We start from the raw sequence: 19,129 nt of genomic DNA, 5'->3' as shown, positions 1-19,129 counted from the left end.
GATCACGTGCAGTGTTCGTACTACTTTATACTGCACTAGTGAGATAACACTTGGAATACTGCATCCAGCTTTGATCACCAAAATACAAAAAAGACGTTAGGACTCTAGAAGAGCAACAAAAAAGATTACCAGACCGGAGGCTAAAACATATGAAGAAAGGTTGCAGGAACTGGGTATGTCTAGCCTAGCAAACAGAAAGACTAGGGATAACATGATAGCAGTCTTCTGAAATTTAAGGGACTGTCACAGAGAAGAAAAGGTAAACGTATTTTCCAAAGCACCTGAGGACTGGACAAGATGGAAACTTATCAAAGAGAGCTTCAACTAAGGAGAAATTTCCTGATAGAACAATTAGTCAGTGGAACAGCTTGCCTCTAGAAGTTGTGGGTGCTTCAACACTGGAGGTTTTCAAGAAGAAACAGAACAGCCATTTGTCCAGAATGGTATAAAGTCTCCTGATTGAGCAAGGGGTTGGATTAGAAGAACTCCAAGATCTTCTCCAACTCTATTATTCTGTTATTTCTTTAACTGTTGTTTTTTCTGTAAAGATGTCTAGTAAATACTGCTAGTTTCCAATAACTATTTGGACTGATTGTCATTTTTTAGATTAATAATATTATTTCTCTATATCTACATTGACCTGCCTTCTATATCTATTGGATTCGGGACAAAACACATTGAGTCCCATGTATTTACCTACGAAGGAATGAAGGAAGAAGTGTTTTCCATTTTGTCTGGGCTGGAAGGAAAATAATTGCAAAATAAAACCAGAGGTAGGAGTCGCAGCATACGGTACTAACAAGGAAGGAAACTGTGGTTCTCATAAGTGGCAGCCAGCCAGAGGAAAGAGTTGAAGCTGCCAGAAAAGCCAAAAAAGAAGTCAGGTATGAGCTGGAAAAATAGGATTCTTTTTTTTAAGGAAAAGGGGGCAGGATATTTTACAGAGAGTTATGAGACGTGCATTTTGCATATTTGATCCCATTCATTCAGTGAGGAACAGAATCTCTTTAAAAATCTTCAACTGGTCCAAGGAAGCCTCATCAGAATTCTCTTTCCCCTGTATTTGTTGTCTTCCGTTTCCTTGGTATCCAACAGACCACAGAACTCTTGAACTGGAGGTGGTAGATTTCCATTCTCCACCACCGCTGCCTTTTCATAAGGTTTAGGCACATGCTTTCTGCAGCTAAGCAAGACTTTTTGAGTGCCACTTAGGCAATGATGAAAAGAAAGGAAATCCAGAGTCCTCTATTCTCAAGAGATTATGACTGGTAAATTATCTTGGGAAACACTCTCAAGGAATTACAAGAAAAGGAGAGACGGGGGTGCTTCTAAGGGACCAGGATTGGAATCCCAATTGATTAAGATCACCAGTTGCTTAAATCTGCTTGTGTATCTGCTTGCATTATATCTGCTTGTATTCGATGCTGTTTGTTTTACTGGAATAGGTATATTTCTTCTAGATAGGAAATGAATGACTCTGGCCCAGTCATTCATGGACTGAATGCAAGAAGGAGGTACCCTGCAAACCTCAGCAGTATGTTCAATAAATATATTGCAGGAGATGGGTTTAGACTTATTCCAATGGCTCAAGTCACAGGAACATGAATTCCAGAAAAAAAATATGTCCAGAAATGATTTTTCTTGCCCTCATTTGTATTATATCTTTCTAGATAAATATAACTGAAGTGGTTTTCTTAATTTACCCAATAATAATTTTAAAAAGTGTTGACAAAATAGACTGCAGATCAATTCTAACAAGACTCTATTTTTAGTTTTGGATAGGGTGGTGCCACCTCAAACAGAACTGGTGCACAATGTAGAGCAGGGGTGTCAAACTCACAGCATCCCGTTGTCGTCACATGACATATCATGACTTACCCCCCTTCACTAAACAGGGGGTGGGCGTGTCTAATGCATGATGCATCCAGCCTATGGGTTTGACATCCCTGATGTAGTGGGTCTCCTGGACTCATGGCTCCTTTAAAGATGGCATTGAGATCAACAGGTGAGTTGGACTCTGTGAGTTGCTTTTATTTCATTGTGGATTGTGTTTGCCTTCAGCTGGCTTTTATCCTAATGTGTGTTGATCTTTATTTTTATTTTTGAACTGTGTTTTTAGTTAGATGCCCAGAGGTGTTATTGTGAGATGGTCAGCCATCTGAAAAGAAAATTCATGAGAAGTGGTTTTCTAGCCTCTTCCACCAATTTCCAGGACAATCCACAACCTCTGAAGCTGGACTGTTCCTCTAAGCCAGGACTTCTCAAACTTTTTAAACAGGGGGCAATTCACAGTCCCTCAGACTGTTGGGGGGTCGGACCGGCTGGGTGGGCCTGGGTGGGTGTGGCTAGGTCATGTGACTAGGTGGGTGTGGCCAATTTAACAGTCCATTAAACAATGCACACAAATTAAATTTTAATTTGTTTTGCTCTTGGGGGTGTTTAATTTGCTTTTGTTTGCATGTTGCTCTTTTGATGACTTTTCTTTTTACTAGATCATTTTTTCAGTTGTTTAGGAGTCTAGTGATCCACTTCAGGAAACTCAGCTTTGTAGCAATTCTTCTCAGCCCCAAGGAGCTTACAATCAACAAGTCTCTCTCTCTCTCTCTCTCTGTCTGTGCCTCCTCTCTGTCTCTCTGTCTCTCTATCTGTCTCTCTCTGTCGCTCTGTCTATCTTCTGGAGGCAGGGGAGGTGAAAAACAGCCCTGTTTTTCACCTCCCCTGCCTCCAGAAGTATTCTGCAGGCCAAAAACGGGCTAAAATGGCCTGGTTTTTGGCTTCCTGGGTCATCTGTGCACCCCATTTTTTTTCCTCCCCTGCCTCCAGAACGTCTCTGCAGGTTCCACTTTTTGGTTGACTGTCAGAATAGGAAGAGTTATTTCCTTTTGAATTTCTTGTGCCCTAGGGACCTCTTCTGAAAGAACTGGAGAAAATATGAGAAATGATTTTATATAAAATCATAGCAGATTTAAGCATAACCATCATTGCCACTCAAACTTATAAAAATAGGCTGAATCTAGAAATATCTTCACGCTTTGTATGCCTGTTTTAGACTGATTACCATCCCATTTTAAATAGGCTATAGGCCTACTCCTGGAAAATAAATCACTCCAGCCAGCAATAATTCAACATCTACTCTTCATTTTATTCACCATCACCTGCTTTCAAACAATTCTTGTTCCTCATCTCTTGCTCTTCCAAAATCAGACAATGGAAATGAAGCATATTGAACTGGATGTCAGCTGCATAGTAAGGAAACCAGAGTCATCTGTTCTGAGGATCTCATGTCATATAGAAGCTAAACAATATAGGAGACAGAACATCACTTTCCGAGACTATCCTACATTTATAGGAACAGTTATAGAATGGCCTTGCCTATCTTTACAAGATGACACAGAAAACCCCCACAGTTAATTAAATCCAGAGTCCTTGAGAGATTATAGGTGGTGACATTTCCCGTGAGGAGTTGTAGTATAGAGTCTCAGGAGGGAGAGGCTGCATGCCAGGGAGCAAAGAGGCAGCAGAATTTGGAATGTTTGGTAGACAGGAAGACAGCTCCTCCCTAGCAGTTCACAGAATATATCCAGATAGTTGTTTTGGTCTGGCAAGATTTTTGTCTGTAAGTGAACAACGATAAATAACTACTTGGAAGTAACTCCATGTATTGTTTTTGGTTCTTGGGCCTGACAGCTCCCATCATAAATAATCTAGTAAGCAACTAAGAATTACATTAAAAAGTGTGACCTTTTAAATCCACAACCAGTTTTGGTAATAAGGAAATCACACCTGGTTGAAAGAAGCATGATCTGTAAAGGGATTCGACAATGGGTAATTCACAGGGATGAAATGCTCCTGGTTGGACTGGATCACCCGATCCGGTAGCGATGGCGGCAGAACCGGAGAACCGGTAGCAAAAATCCCTGCCCGCCCCACATGCCCAGCTGAGCTGCATGATCATCAGAGGCTTTTTTTTACTTTTAAAAGCATTTTTTCTTCTGCCGAAAAAATGTTTTTAAAAGTAAAAAAAAAACCTCTGATGATCGCACGGCTCAGCTGGGATTGTCAGAACCCTTTAAAAGCATTTTTTCTGCAACCTCTTCGGCTGTAGAAAAAAGTTGGGCACGCCTACCCAGTCACATTACCACCCTCCCAAGCCACGCCCACAGAACCAGTAGTAACAAATTTTACATTTCACCCCTGGTAATTCATATTCCATGACAGAGTTGTTGTTGCTGTTCTAATTAATTGGCCACATCTCCAGGTATCCTCAGCATATCTAAACAGAGTTAATCACCTGGTTTTGTTCATTACCTTTCAGAGCCAAGCAAAAGGTCAACAAAATCCACAGTAGACACCACATTGCCATCCTTTCTGCAAAATAACAATCAAGAATATCTAGAGACACCAAGTCAGGCCTCCAAAGAGCTTCATCTTTCAGCGTATGTGCCAGATGGACAAATATTTATTTAGCATTAATTTGTTTTTGCAATTAATAAAATCAATTTTGTTTTTATCAGGCCTGGCCCTCCTTTGAAATCAAATTCTACTTTATCAGCCTTTCCTGAGCCTTCTGTTAGTCCTCCACTAAAACAGTATTTTGTAGATGAAGCATGCCAAATAGATAGGTTCAAACAACAGGATTCCTCACCAAGTAAGTAAAACTGCAGGAACACTCTGAGAGAAATAGTGTGTGATTATTTTTGTTGTACTGTATAGGATGTTATTTATTATTCATATGTTTGAGTCTGATTTTTTTCCTAGTTATATATACTAATAGCAGATGCAAATACAAATACACCAACAAATGGTGAATTTGTTATTTTGTAGCCAGAATAACTCTGTTGAGAAATAGGATTGTGATAATAACATGCTTAGCAGAAATTTATAGACGTTTACAGAAGGGAAGGATTCAGGGGGAAAACTCTGCCCAAATTTGAATTACCGTATATACTCGAATATAAGCCGATCCGAGTATAAGCCGAGGTCCCCAATTTTACCCCAAAAACTGGGGTAAACTGGGGACTCGAGTATAAGCCGAGGGTGGGAAATGAGGCACCTACCGGTTGGGGAAACCCTCCCTCCCTCAGCTGAGAAGGCTGGCGGCTCCCCCGCCCCGCCCTCTCACTGCACCGGCAGGGCTTCCGTCCGGTAAAATGTGAAAAAAAGAAGAAAAAAAAAAACTCGAGTATAAGCCGTATATACTCGAGTATAAGCCGAGGGGCTTAAAAAAAAAACCTCGAGTATAAGCCGTATATACTCGAGTATAAGCCGAGGGGCTTAAAAAAAACAAAACTCGAGTATAAGCCGTATAGACCCGAGTATAAGCCGAGGGGACGTTTTTCAGCACAAAAAATGTGCTGAAAAACTCGGCTTATACTCGAGTATATACGGTATTTGTTGTTATTTCTAAATTTATTCTAAATAAATATCTACAGGTTTATAGATCGCTCCTATTTTTCTTTCAGTCACTTCTACTTACATGTTTATATGTTTTTTATTTACATGTTAAAATTTCTATAACCTTCTCTTGTATATAAAAAAGTCTATGTATTTATTATTGGGCGCTTGGTTGGAAACGTTTAGTTCTCCGAATGCAAACCTGCTGTCCGGCAACAGGGCAAGGCTATTACAATTGAAATGGAAGTGGTCTGTTAGTTAAAAAACAGCAGGGCTTCTCCAATTAGAATATTTTATACATGCGTGTGCCTCTTTGCTTGAATGTTCTCAGCTCCCTGCCCTCCCACACTAACCTCAGCCAATTTCCTTTTGAGGGATTCTATGAGCTCACAGAGACCCAAGTTGTAAGCTGGCTGGGAGGCAGAAGACTCTTTGATATCATCTTATGGCTTTCAAAAACGGTGCCCTCAGAATAAGAGGGAAGTGACATTTTGCCTAGCCACAGCATTCTGTCTCAAAAACTGTCTGATTAATCCCCAAGGTAGTGATTTATGCTCCATGGGAGGGTGACTAAGGGTCAGAGGATAATACAGAAGTGTTCCTCTGCCAGCAGAGAGGAAGGCCCACGCACAGGATGGTTCCAATATGCCTCCCAATCTTGGTAGCAAAAAACTTCATTGTCACTTCCCTGTCAGTAGGAGGATCAAAATAGGAAACATAATGCCATGCATCTCAGCTTCAAGCTAACACTTGAGCTCTTCAGAGCCAAGGATATAAAATACTATAACTACACAGCTGAAAAAACCTTGAACAATTGCCATATTCTGTCAAATGCCTGGAACATTTGGGTCAATATATATTTATTGGGCTTCATGTGGGACAAGACACTCAGTCTAGCAGAAGTTTTCTTTAGGCAAAGCATGGACTAATTAGTTGTGTTCCATTAGGGCAATATTGTTTAAACATTTTGCTCTCAGGACCCCTTTCCACTTTTAAAAATTATGCAGGACCCCGAGAGCTTTTGTTTGCATGGGTTGTATTTGTCAATGTTTCCCATATTAAAAATTCATTCATAGAATATTTATTGAATCATGTAAAAATAACAATCTTAAACTATTAGATATTAACATAAAGTATTTTTCATAGAAAACACTCTATATTTTTTAAAAATAAAAAATACAGGGAGAAGAGTAACATTGCTTTAAATTTTTAAAAGCATCTTCAATATTTGCCCAATAATTTTGGTTTTATATCTCAGTGGTTTCAAATCTTTATAAAATGTTTTATAGATGGCATTTTCCACCCTCAAGGTTAGCAAAGATGTTTAAGGATAAATCTGCAAAATGTTGGAAATGCCACCAGATAACTGGGTCGTATTATCATATATGGTGGACATGTCAAAAAGTGAAAAAATATTGGACAAAAATACATACATCGCTGACAAAAATGATAAAACAACATATAGATTTGAAACCAGAGACATTTTTGTTGGGCATTTTACCAGACAAGTATAACAAAGGGAATATATACCAACTCAGAAAGCTCAAACTGCCCAAGGAGCTGCTGATCCAGTTCTACAGAGGAATTATTGAGTCTGTCATCTGCACCTCCATAACTGCCTGATTTGGCTCCGCAACCAAACAAGACAAACACAGACTTCAATGGATAATTAGAACTGCAGAAAAAACAATGGCTACCAACCTGCCTTCCATTGAGGATCTGTATACTGCACAAGTCAAAAAGAGGGCTGTGAAAATATCTAAAGACCCCTCACATCCTGAATATAAATTGTTTCAACTTCTACCCTCAAAACGATGCTATAGAGCACTGCACACCAGATATAAGGACAGTATTTTCCCGAATGCCATCACTCTGCTTAACAACTAATTCCCACAACACTGTCAAATAATTTACTAAGACTGTATTACTATTCTTCTCTTCCTTACTAGTATCTATCTCTTCCCACTAATTACTATAACCATGTTGCTTGTATCTTTCAATTTATATTGTTTTTATTTGTTTCCTAGTACGATTTGATAGCTTATTAGTAACCTTGACTATCACTAAGTGTTGTATCTTTTATTCTTGATTAATGTATTTTATTATCCTTATGTACACTGAGAGCACATATACTAAAGACAAATTCCTTGTGTGTCCAATCACCCTTGGCCACTAAAGAATTCTTTTTTAAAAAAAAATATTAAGCATTTTTCACCTTTAAAAACAGAAAAAACAGAAAAAAACAATAAAAAATAAGACAAACACAACAATGTATTACATTTTTACAGCCTTCAGTGTCAGCATGTGTATTCTGCTTTTGTAATTCACTCTTCTACTTTACCTTTCTATCCTTTATAACAACTATAACAGCCATTTTAACCATACTAATTACATATATCTATACATAATCTGTAATTTAACTTTGACAGTAATTGATAACTTTAATTATTATCTAATCAATATTTATTTCAAACTCCTATTTCTTATTTAGGTTTCTGTTTTCTAGCCACTTATACATTCTAATCCATACTTTGTAATAGTCTGAATCTTCTCTTTCCTTTATTTCTATAGTCATTTTGTCCATTTCTGCACATTCCAGTATCTTTCTGATCACTATTTCCTCTGATGATGTATTAATCTGTTTCCATTCTTGTGCGAGGGCAATCCTAGCCACTGTTAATATGTGTAGTACTATGTATTGCAAGTTCTTTTCCATTCTCAAATCTAATATTCCTAATAAGAACAGCTCCGGTTTAAAATCTATCCTTTGTTGCGTAATTTCTTCCAACCATCTCTTAATTTTACATCAGTATTTTTTTATATTGGGGCACGTCCACCACATATGGTAGTATGTTCCTAATTTATGGCCACATTTCCAACATTCGGGAGATAAATTTGGAAACATTTTGGCCAATCTCACTGAGGGCAAATGCCATCTATAAAACATTTTATAGAGATTTTCTTTATAGGCTACTGCCATCGTAAATTTGTAATTCCTTTTCCATAATTTATCCCATTGGTCTAATTCTATATTATGTCCAAAATTTCTGGCCCAACTAATCATCGTCTCCTTTACTGTCCCTTCTTCCATTTTGTATCTTAACAGAAAGTTGTAAATTTTGGTAATCATTTTTTTCCTAATTCCTTGTAGTAATTTGTCCATTTCCGATTGTTCCTCATAAATGCCATACTTTTTAAAATCTTGTTTTAATTTGTAGATAAGGCCACCATTCCATATTTATTCCTTGCGTTTTCAACTCTTGAACCGATTTTAATTCTCTTGTTTCATCTAATCATTCTGCATAGCTCACCATTTTACTCGAATCTGTAGTATTTGGGTGTATCATTGCCTCCATGATTGATAGCCAGACTGGGATTTTCTGATAATGATTCTTTTTAATTTTTTCCCAGACTTTTAACAGAGCATCTCTTAATATGTGCCTCTTAAAGTATGAGTGAAATTTATTTTTCCCTCCCAGAGAAAGCCATGCCAACCAAGCTGGAGGTCATGGCCTTCTATCGTTAATATTAGTTTATTTTTTAGTTGAATCCAATCCTTCAGCCATGTCAAAACTGCCGCCTGATAATAAAGCTCTGAATCTGGGAGACCCTTATTTCTACTATCTTGTAGTTGTTTAAGTTTAATACATGGCTTTTTCCCTGACCAAATAAATTTCGATGTCATTTTATTTAATTGTTCAAAAATTTTTTTTTCTAATTTTATCTGCACTATTTGAAAGAGTAATTTGGGTAATATATTCATTTTAATTGTTGAAATTCTACAAGTTAATGATATTTGTAGTTTAGTCCATTTGTCCAAATCTTTTTGTATTTGTTGTAGCAGTTGTCTTTTTTTTATCATAATACACTTTGCCGATAACCATATTCCAAAGCATTTAACTTTTTTGGCTCTCAAGATTGCCAATTTCTCCTCTAATTCTTCATTCTATTATAAATAAAGAATTTTTTTTTTGTTTTTTTTGTTTACATTTATATCCCGCCCTTCTCCGAAGACTCAGGGCGGCTTACAGTGTGTAAGGCAATAGTCTCATTCTATTTGTATATTTACAAAGTCAACTTATTGCCCCCCCAACAATCTGGGTCCTCATTTTACCTACCTTATAAAGGATGGAAGGCTGAGTCAACCTTGGACCTGGTTGGGCTTGAACCTGCAGTAATTGCAGGCAGCTGGTTTTAATAACAGGCTTCTTACAGCCTTGAGCCACCACGGCCCTATTTTATCCCAACAGATAAAGATGTGATTAGAAAAATATTAGAATGTGCAGAAATGGATACTAACACTTACAATTAAGGGAAAAAAGAAAGAAACTGAATATTTTTTGACTTGGGACTTATTTGACTTGGTACTTACGGGACCGCCTGCTGTTACCGTATGCCTCCCATCGACCCGTACGCTCTCACAGAGAGGGCCTTCTCAGGGTGCCGTCCGCCAAACAATGTCGGCTGGCGGCTCCCAGGGGTAGGGCCTTCTCTGTGGGAGCACCGACGCTCTGGAACGAACTCCCCCCTGGCTTACGTCAAGTGCCTGATCTTCGGACCTTTCGTCATGAGCTAAAAACATACTTATTCACTCAAGCAGGACTGGCATAAATAGTTGATTTTAAATTGGGGTTTTAGAGATTTTAAATATTTGTAAATTTTTAAATTATCGGCCATTTATTAATAGTTTCTTTTAATTTCTTTTAATTGTATATACTCTGTATTTTATTTCGGCTGTACACCGCCCTGAGTCCTTCGGGAGAAGGGCGGTATAAAAATCTAATAAAATAAATAAATAAATAAATAAATATTTTATCAATGGCTAGCTAACAAAAACAGGAGCTAGAAACATGGAAATAACAGGGATCCTTATGGAAGGATCAGTGATATAAGGAAGATATGTTAACGGTTAAAAAAATAGTATGATGATTATTATTAATATTAATAAAATGAATATTAATGCAATGAATATTGTTGTAAACACTTTGATTATTATTTCCTAAAATGATTTGTACTCAGACAACACACTGTTCAATTGAAATTGGAATTTCTGTATGCTATAAAATAAAATAAAAACTTATTTTAAAAAAAGAAGCACTATGTTAGAGCTATGCAGTGCTCTCAGGTATCAGCTACGTTATTTCCCTGGATCACCTGAGAGGTAACTGTGCAATTTCAAGAAAAGATGCAGTTGAGATTATTTGCACACTGAGATTGTGTTCATTCCCCTATCTCATCCAAAGCACCTTGCCTAGATAATATCTAAAGCACTTTATAATCTTAATATCCATGTATCCATCTAGTATGCTGAAAACAAAACTCTGAACAGAAATCCTGTAATTAAAACTTGGGATTTCTCTGTGCATTTTTTCTGTGTGGTTAAAAAAATGAGTGTTTCAAAAATATTGACTATGTTACTTGATAACATAAAAATAGACTGGGAGGGGAATTCTATGACTTCAACTTTCTCATGCTTTTATTATCTTCTTTTTCAGGAAAAAATGAAAACTCAGTTGAAGAATGGACATTTTATCCAAGCTCTGGTAATCACACTTACCATACAGGGAAAAGGTGTTTGTTTTATGGTACCCACCTCCGAACTAAGGCTACATCTTCTGAGAGGACACTGGAAAAGTCTATAGGGAGGAAGAAATATGGTATAACCTCAGAAACCTATTTTTTATTACATAATCATAATAGTTTAAAGTATGGTTGTCATTCCAAGCATTAGAATTAAGTTTTCAAATATCCATATATGGGTTTTCTATGGTGAAAAGCAATTGGTAGGATACAAGATATGGCATACTGAGAATTACTGATGCAAACCTTTGGACTAATAAGATTGAGTTCTTTTTTGCAAACAAGCATCAAACTGTTATTAAAAAACTATGAGGCTAATGAACTTCATTCTGAATTATTGATGACATATTATGTTTCAGTATTATTTAGCTAAAAGAAGAAATATATTTTCAATTAAATTCACATGTTATAATATACACATATATACTACTTGTAAAAGAACAGCTTGCTAAATATAAATACAACCAAATTGTTGAAATGTCAGAAAATATGCCTGCAGCCAGATTGCCTTCTTAACTTCTACTTTTGTTTTTAATACCAGTAGATGAAACTTCCTCCCGTAATGGCATTCCAATGAGGATGCTCGGTGACCACCCATTTGCTGCTCCTGAACAAAGTCCAGACTTCCACAAAAAGGGATCAACACTATCTCCAGTTAATTTTGGGAGGCAAGTTCTTATCTGATAGCTTCTTTTTTTTAAAAAAACCCAAATCGCTACACTTCCTTTGCTTATGGAGGAAGGGAAGCAGAAGAGGGCAGGTCTTGGTGAGGAGAAAGGGGCAGATAAAGAAGCAGGCCTATAAAAATGGAAGTGACATAGGACTCTTCCAATTAATCCAATGAAATATTTGTTGTGACTATTTGTAGTTCTATTCCTTTTCTATTAAATATACTCAGGACTGACATTACTTGAAGAGTGTCTCCTAATGATTTGGAGCATATCTGTGACATTTTGGAGGTTCCCTGTGTACATGTGAATGTTCCCAAGAGTGCTAGAATTGAATGCAAGCAGGGATTGATTAAGCAGGTTTTGTAATTGTAACAGAAAGAACATTATTTATACAAAGTGCGTTATAGAGATAAGCAAAGCCTAGCACCTAGTTAACAACCTTCTCCCAGGAGGAAAATCCAAGAGCAAGGATTCTGCCCAAATGTGCCTGGGTACCAAGTCAGAAGGAATTGACCTGTGATTAGTAATCTCTTAGAGAAAGGACAGAGGCAGTCTAACAGACAAAGAGGGGATCTCTATCTCTATCTCTATCTCTATCTCTATCTCTATCTCTATCTCTATCTCTATCTCTATCTCTATCTCTACCTATACCTATACCTATACCTGTCTGTCTGTCTGTCTGTCTGTCTGTCTGTCTGTCTGTCTGTCTGTCTGTCTGTCTATCTATCTATCACAGGTTACTTCTGCTGACTACCGATTGCCAGCAATTTGGCAGTTTGAATCTCACTGGTTCAAGGTTGACTCAGCCTTCCATCCTTCCTGACATAGGTAAAATGAGGACCCAGATTGTTGGGGGGAATATGCTGACTCTGTAAACCGCTTAGAGAGGGCTGTAAAGCACCGTGAAGTGATATATAAATTGAAATGCTATTGCTATTGCTATATGAATGCAGATTATCCCTCAGATTACTGTAAATTGTTGAAAAGATTTTACAGTTTTGGATGAGCTTTAGTAAGATTTCTAATGAGTCAAATTTTGCATGTTATGTTCCCCAAGCACTTTGACTGATCTTTGACAACAAAGTATTGTTTTTATATAATGGTATTTCTGCAACAAAATGAAACATTTGGGTTATTCTGTATCTCAGTTATCCCTCCCACATAGTGTAATATACTGTGAAGAATATAAATATGAAATATCATGCAGCAGCATATATTATGCAATCGTTTGCATGGGTTTTCAACTGAAGTTAAAGCAAAAAAAAATTATGCATAACTATAAATAGAAAATGCTAGGCTTCCCAAACATTAGAAGCAAACTGGAAACTTCATCTTACTGCCAATGCACATAAAAAAGTAGTTCTTACTTTCCTTTAATTAGCATTCAGTTAGCATGAAATGTGGATTTTATTTTTGTATACCATTGTTCCATGCTTAGGAAATTACAAACATTCCTAATACAGGTATTGATTATATACTATAATTAAATCAGGGAGTGGCATAACCCTGCCCAAAGACTTCTCTACTCAAAACCTTTTGTTTCTTTTTAATAGCTCTAGTTATAAAAAACGATCAGATACCTTTATCCCTCTCCAGCGTTTGTCAATAACTTCTAGGTAAGTATCTCATATCTTACACAACATTTATTTTCTTCTGTAGGCTTTTATTGTTTATACTTGTATTATTTGTTTCTAGAAGGTATCTGCTGTATTATTAGTTACAATAGTTTTTGACATTTTCTACAATATACTGTAATGTAATATATAACAACATAAACATTATAAAACTTTAGTAACATTCTATTTTTTTAACCTTGCTTTGAGTACCTTCTTTGAAGTTCTTTCACAGTAAAGAATTACAAAAGGAAGAAAGTAAATGTGGAACTACCCATTTATATTTACCGAATTTAAATCTGGCTAAATACATATTGTTTTTAATACAGTTGACCCTTGTTTAGTGACCACTCGTTCAATTACTGTTCTAACTTACTATAGCACCAAACCAATGGCAGTTACAATCCAACCTTGTACTTATAGCTGTTGCAGTATCCTATGGCAACATGATTGCAGTTTGTGACCATCTCTGCCAGCTTCCCACAAAAAAAGTCAACGAGGAAGCTGGCTGGAAGTCGGGAATCATGGTCATGTGATGTCCTCCCTTAACGACACATGCAGTTCCTTTGTTTTACTTTCCTGTTTTTAGTTTCATAGAACATAGAATCATAGAGATGAAGAGACTTTGGAGGTCATCTAGCCCAACCCCCTGCCCAAGGCAGGAGACTTTATACCATCCCAGAAAAATGGTTGTCCAATCTTTTCTTGAAAACCTCCAGTGACCTCCCACAACTCCTGAATGCAAGATTGTCCCTCCCCTCGTCCCTCCCCATTGTGGCTAAAGTCTTCCAAAGTCAGGAAAATGAATCCAGAAAATAGGTAATACTTACAAAGAATTTTGGCTAATAATACACGTTTCAAGATTGGAACTGTATTTGGACACTTCTTAAGCCCCCTATGTAAGCATATGTGTTTTTAAATTGGCAAATCACATAACATGAAAATATGTGTGCAGATTAGTCCAGAATCATCCTGCACAACTCTAGCCACAGTTTTTGAAAATGTTTACTATGGCCTTAAGACCTAGCAGTCTTATTGCTAGGTTGCTACAGCACACAGAATTGAAGCTGTGACCTTTGGTTGCATTCTGATTAATTCATTGGACTCCCTCAGTTTCTCAGAGCAGTCTCTGAGGTTTCTTTACTAAGCATGTACAGGTATTTATATGTAAACAAGATAAACAACTAAAATTCATGTTATCACTATGGCCAGATACAAAGAATATAATGTGATTTTTGTAAATTCGATTACATTATATAATTGACGCGGTGGCTCAGGGGCTAGGACGTTGAGCTTGTCGATTGAAAAGTTGACAGCTCAGCGGTTCGAATCCTTAGTCCTGCCGTATAAGGGGTGAGCTCCTGTTACTTGTCCCAGCTTCCGCCAACCTAGCAGTTACGAAAGCACGTAAAAATGCAAGTAGAAAAAATAGGGACCACCTTTGGTGGGAAGGTAACAGCGTTCCATGCACCTTTGGCATTGAGTCATGCCGGTCACATGACCATGGAGACGTCTTCGGACAGCGCTGGCTCTTCAGCTTTGAAACGGAGATGAGCACCGCCCCCTAGAGTCGGCAACGACTAGCACGTATGTGCAAGGGGAACCTTTACCTTTACCTTTATATAATTGATTATATCAATATTAAATGCAATTTAATATTCTTCAAGAATATTAAAAGATTATTGATGGAAAGAACTAGCTTAATCAGATTTAAATTGGGCAGGAAGATTTTTAAAAAATGATTTATTCCAAGTTCAGCCTTACTGTATTTTTATTCTTCTATCATGCCACTAGAGGGCAACAGAGTTGATTATCTCTATACCACTCTCTAAATAAAAAAGCAGCCATCTAAATTCCATTTGATTTTTGGTCCTAATAGTAGCAGCCCTCCTGCTGCTCATTTATTGGTGGAAATAGTTTGGGGGAAAATATATCTGGAAAGGGGATAATTTTAAAGGTCTTTCTTGTTTGCCCCTAATCACCAGGTAACAATTCCTGCCTTGTTCTACTGATATTGCCTTCATGGCATCTCCAGCACTTCTGTGGGGCGGCTTAAAACTTAAATAGCATTTTCCCTCTTCAAGTTTTTTGATATCCAACTTGACATACTTTGCTGACAATTGGATTGCCAATCCCTTTTAGCACCTGGATAACATTTGCCTGGAGCTTGCTTATTACCAATCACTCCTTCTCCTTCATCTCCACAGCGCTTGGCTACCAAGAGTCCAATAACCTGTTTATGGCAAACTCAAGTCTGCAGCACTTTTCAGAAATAGCTGGATAGATAACAGGCACAGGAGAGGAGTTATGTCGAGTAGGATCATCCCCCCCCCACATCCACCCTTAGTGCCAGTCACCTGCCATTCTCAGAATCTAACTAAAGTAAACTCCCCACTCCCCACCCCCCATTAAGAAGAGAAATAGGTGATTGTTCTGCTAGCAAATGATGCCTGATGATGGCAATGTTAGAGGTGGGGAACTGGAAGCACAAGTTATCCCAGCAGACTTTTCTGTTGAGTCCATAACCTGAATCAGAAAAATATATTAGCAAAGAACACCTGAGCAGAAGGGGAAAATAACAGAAGGGGATGCTGAAAAAGTAAACCCATTTCTCTTCGGTTCATTGCTGATCAGCTGAACAGTGCTGAAAGTAGTTTATCCCTTGCCTTGACTTCAGCTATGAGCGAGACTGACCTTCTCCCACCTACTTGCCCTTCTACTGTATCTTAACACAAAAGGGGATTTTCCTCAAGACATGACCCTTCCCCTCAGTGGATTGGAAGAGACCAGCAGCCACAGCCTCCCTGCTCTGTGACTCAGGGATACGGGTGTTGCAGATTGTGAAAAGTTAGACAACGATTGTAGGTTGCTCACCTTGGAATTAGCTGCATCTTTTGGAAAGGCTACTTTGAGCCAATATAATGTCAAGCTGAGATGTGGCTTTGGGAGATAAACTGAATTGATTGGGAAATTGATTTACTTTTTAAAATTTGTTCCGTCCATATGGCTGTTCATCTCAAACAAATGAATCTGGGAAACTAACAGCATTTTTTTTAAAAAAATGGAAAAAAGCAACAAAACAACTAGGCAATTGGCAGCTGAGTTAGAAACAACAAAGATAAAAAGCAACCATCCATATAAATACAACATTTAAAATTAAACTACTTCACAGGCTTTTTTGGGCACTCTGGCTTCATGTGCTTACGCAAAGGTCTGTGTACTGTAATGGACACACATCTCTCTTTATGGGCAGATTGTTTGTGCATTCTCTCAAAAGTATGGTAAATGCACCTAATTTCTAATGCTTTCCCCCCCCCCCCACCTATTTGCCATTCACTTATGTTTTTCCTGAATGAATATATTTAACTGATGTATTTAACTGAAGCTGATGTAGAGACATCCTGTTTGTTTCAGTGGTGAATCTAGCTACTCAGTTAAGCTTGTGATTATTGGGCTGCAATTACTCTATGTTTCTTTCTCATCTTGCTCGCCAGTGTACCCTTCCATGTAAAAGAGAAAGAACTAGAATTAGAGAGAGAAAAGATGGAAGTGCAGAACCTGGAAACCTGGAAGCCTAGCCCAAGTTTGATGCAATCTTTACTTGAGAGTGGACAGGCCAGAAAACTAACATTTTCATAATCGAAGACTGGAAAGCAAGCTTGGTCCAAAAGCTCTGATTCTGCATATCGTAAGTTGTAAGACATATCTGTGAATACATCTCCTAAAAATTCTTGCCAAACTGATATGACCATATTTTGAATAGTTGCAGAAATTTAGTTGTTTCTGTGCACTATGTAGTTGTTTTATATAGCTGTTACTGTGCACTAAATGGATGAATGAATAAATTAACAAATAGAAAATTTAATAAAACAGATTTAGTTCATTTATTTCAATAGTTATGATTTTATGAAAGAAGAAGAAAGTTAAATGCCTTTTCGCAAGGTTCTTACACTGTAACTTATTCACCCTGTCTGTTCATCAAAGCCATAGATATCAAGGGGTTATCAGGATTCTCTTAAGTTTTGCTCGTAGATTTGGTCAGGCTAAGTAAGGTACCCATACATCATAAAGAATGCAATAAGACAAAGCAAGGAAGTTTATTATAACCTCTGGTTACAATAGATTAATAATAAAAGAAGAGAGAACTTGAAATATAAAATATAATCTGCAGAACTGGGCTTAAAACCTGCAGATAGTATTATGTCTATTCTTTATAACCAGGCACTCTGACATAATAGAGATTAGAGTAGCAACCCACTGCACTAGTAAACAGAACTTCATTTCAAGACAAAAGTTCAGACAGACCTTGCTGTGGATAAATGGACTGGAACTAAAAGCATTAAGGAACAATTAAAGGGAAGAAGAACACTGCAAAAACCTATTAGGATAGGCACCAAGTGTTGAGCCTTTTTTTCCTATGCAAAAGGCCTGGAAAGACTGGGGAAAAATGATAGCTTGGATGAAGACCAGAAGTAGAAAGGATTAAGCATGAGCAAAGAGTTGCTCTCCATGCTCTTCATTTCTCTGCATATGGCATTTGGCATTCCCCCTCTCAATTCCCTTAAAGCTTCAAATTCAGAAAAATAAATCTAAATTAGTATTTTTCCCTTTTTATAAATAAGTGACCTAGCCCTGAACTTGGCCCCTTGGCAACTTCAGATTGGTCAGAAAACTGCAAAAGTCCCCCTGTTTAGTCTGTGGTCTTCTTTTTCCTTCCCCCAATGTGCTTGCTGTCTCTCTCACTTTTCTTTCACTTGTACTTCTCTCATTTTCTCCCTTGCTGCCTGTCTACAAAAGCTAAGCAGGGAGATCTAATGTCAGGTGCTGTTGGCTGGATTCATCGTGAGTGCAAATTGCCTCACTCATGGCATTCGTTTCACATGTTTATCAGTCTTGCAGATGACTACTAGACTTATAGAAACCAGCATAAACACTGATTAGGCATTGCATGAGGAGGTGACCAATGCCTGATCAATCCTGCTCACCAAGTCAAAAGTGACTCTAGTGATTTAGGTGCCTGCAGAAACTAAAAATAGCCAGTCAGAACCGAGCTGATCCGAACCCAGCCACATCATGACTATGGTTGCCATTGAAGGATCCTAATTCCTACATATTGTGGGGCTTGCATCTGGAGAAGATGGAAAACACCATTTAAAGATTGGATTAGTTCAATATGAAATTAGCTGGCCTCAGCTACAGGCTGGGTTGAGAAGAAGGCATATCCTTAAAGGCAGTTAGTGAGACATCTTTAAGCAACAGTGAGAGGAGGTGTGGATTCTTCACATCTTCCCAGAAGACATGAAGAACAGAATGAATATGGAGTGTAGTCAAAGTATTGAAATGGCTTTGGCTAATCGAACACCAATTTCAGATGATACGCTTGGAAATATAACTGCTAGTTTACTTGTAGTTTAAATGAGATTAATTGAATTGACCTATTTGTTTGAGCATTCTCATCCAACCATCAGTTCCCCTTATAAGGAGCTTTGCCATCTGGCAAATATGAATCACCTCTGCAGCAGATGAGATGTCTTCTCCACCCTCTTTTTCCCAAACTGCTTGATAATTCATATCCTTGATTATTTTGACGGCAAGACAGTATGTTGCTTCAAAACACCAGTGCTAGATTATTCAAGTCGCCAGCATCCCAGGAGACAACGGTCTGGGTTTCGTAAGCCTGCCAAACTCTTGGAATTGAAGACATTTGGCAGCCTCACAAGCCGTCTTTTCTTCTTTGGTCTGATAAAATATTTTTTAAAACAGTGAGTGAAAAACCTTTTTGATTACATATTGCTGAAAAGTCCTACAGTTGACATTCAAAACTAATAATATTTGTGCAGCAGCATTATTGAACAACAGCTTCCATGTTTT

The 19,129-nt window shown here is 37.7% G+C and overlaps 1 protein-coding gene across 1 annotated transcript in view; it reads left to right on the top strand.

Annotated features, from left to right (window-relative positions):
* Positions 1-1,122: 1,122 nt before the first annotated feature.
* SPATS1 (spermatogenesis associated serine rich 1) overlaps positions 1,123-19,129 on the top strand; it is a 52,800-nt gene continuing 34,793 nt past the window's right edge. Inside the window, exons 1-7 of the mRNA XM_058184143.1 lie at positions 1,123-1,268; positions 4,316-4,436; positions 4,515-4,648; positions 10,890-10,937; positions 11,516-11,642; positions 13,199-13,261; positions 16,753-16,946. Of these exons, the coding sequence (XP_058040126.1) occupies positions 1,262-1,268; positions 4,316-4,436; positions 4,515-4,648; positions 10,890-10,937; positions 11,516-11,642; positions 13,199-13,261; positions 16,753-16,897 (645 nt within the window). The 5' untranslated portion in view covers positions 1,123-1,261 and the 3' untranslated portion in view covers positions 16,898-16,946. The remainder of the gene's footprint in view (positions 1,269-4,315; positions 4,437-4,514; positions 4,649-10,889; positions 10,938-11,515; positions 11,643-13,198; positions 13,262-16,752; positions 16,947-19,129) is intronic.

Source organism: Ahaetulla prasina, chromosome 1 (genome assembly GCF_028640845.1).
Source record: "Ahaetulla prasina isolate Xishuangbanna chromosome 1, ASM2864084v1, whole genome shotgun sequence".
Taxonomy (NCBI): Eukaryota; Metazoa; Chordata; class Lepidosauria; order Squamata; family Colubridae; genus Ahaetulla; species Ahaetulla prasina.
This window is presented reverse-complemented; position numbering and strand designations above follow the sequence as displayed.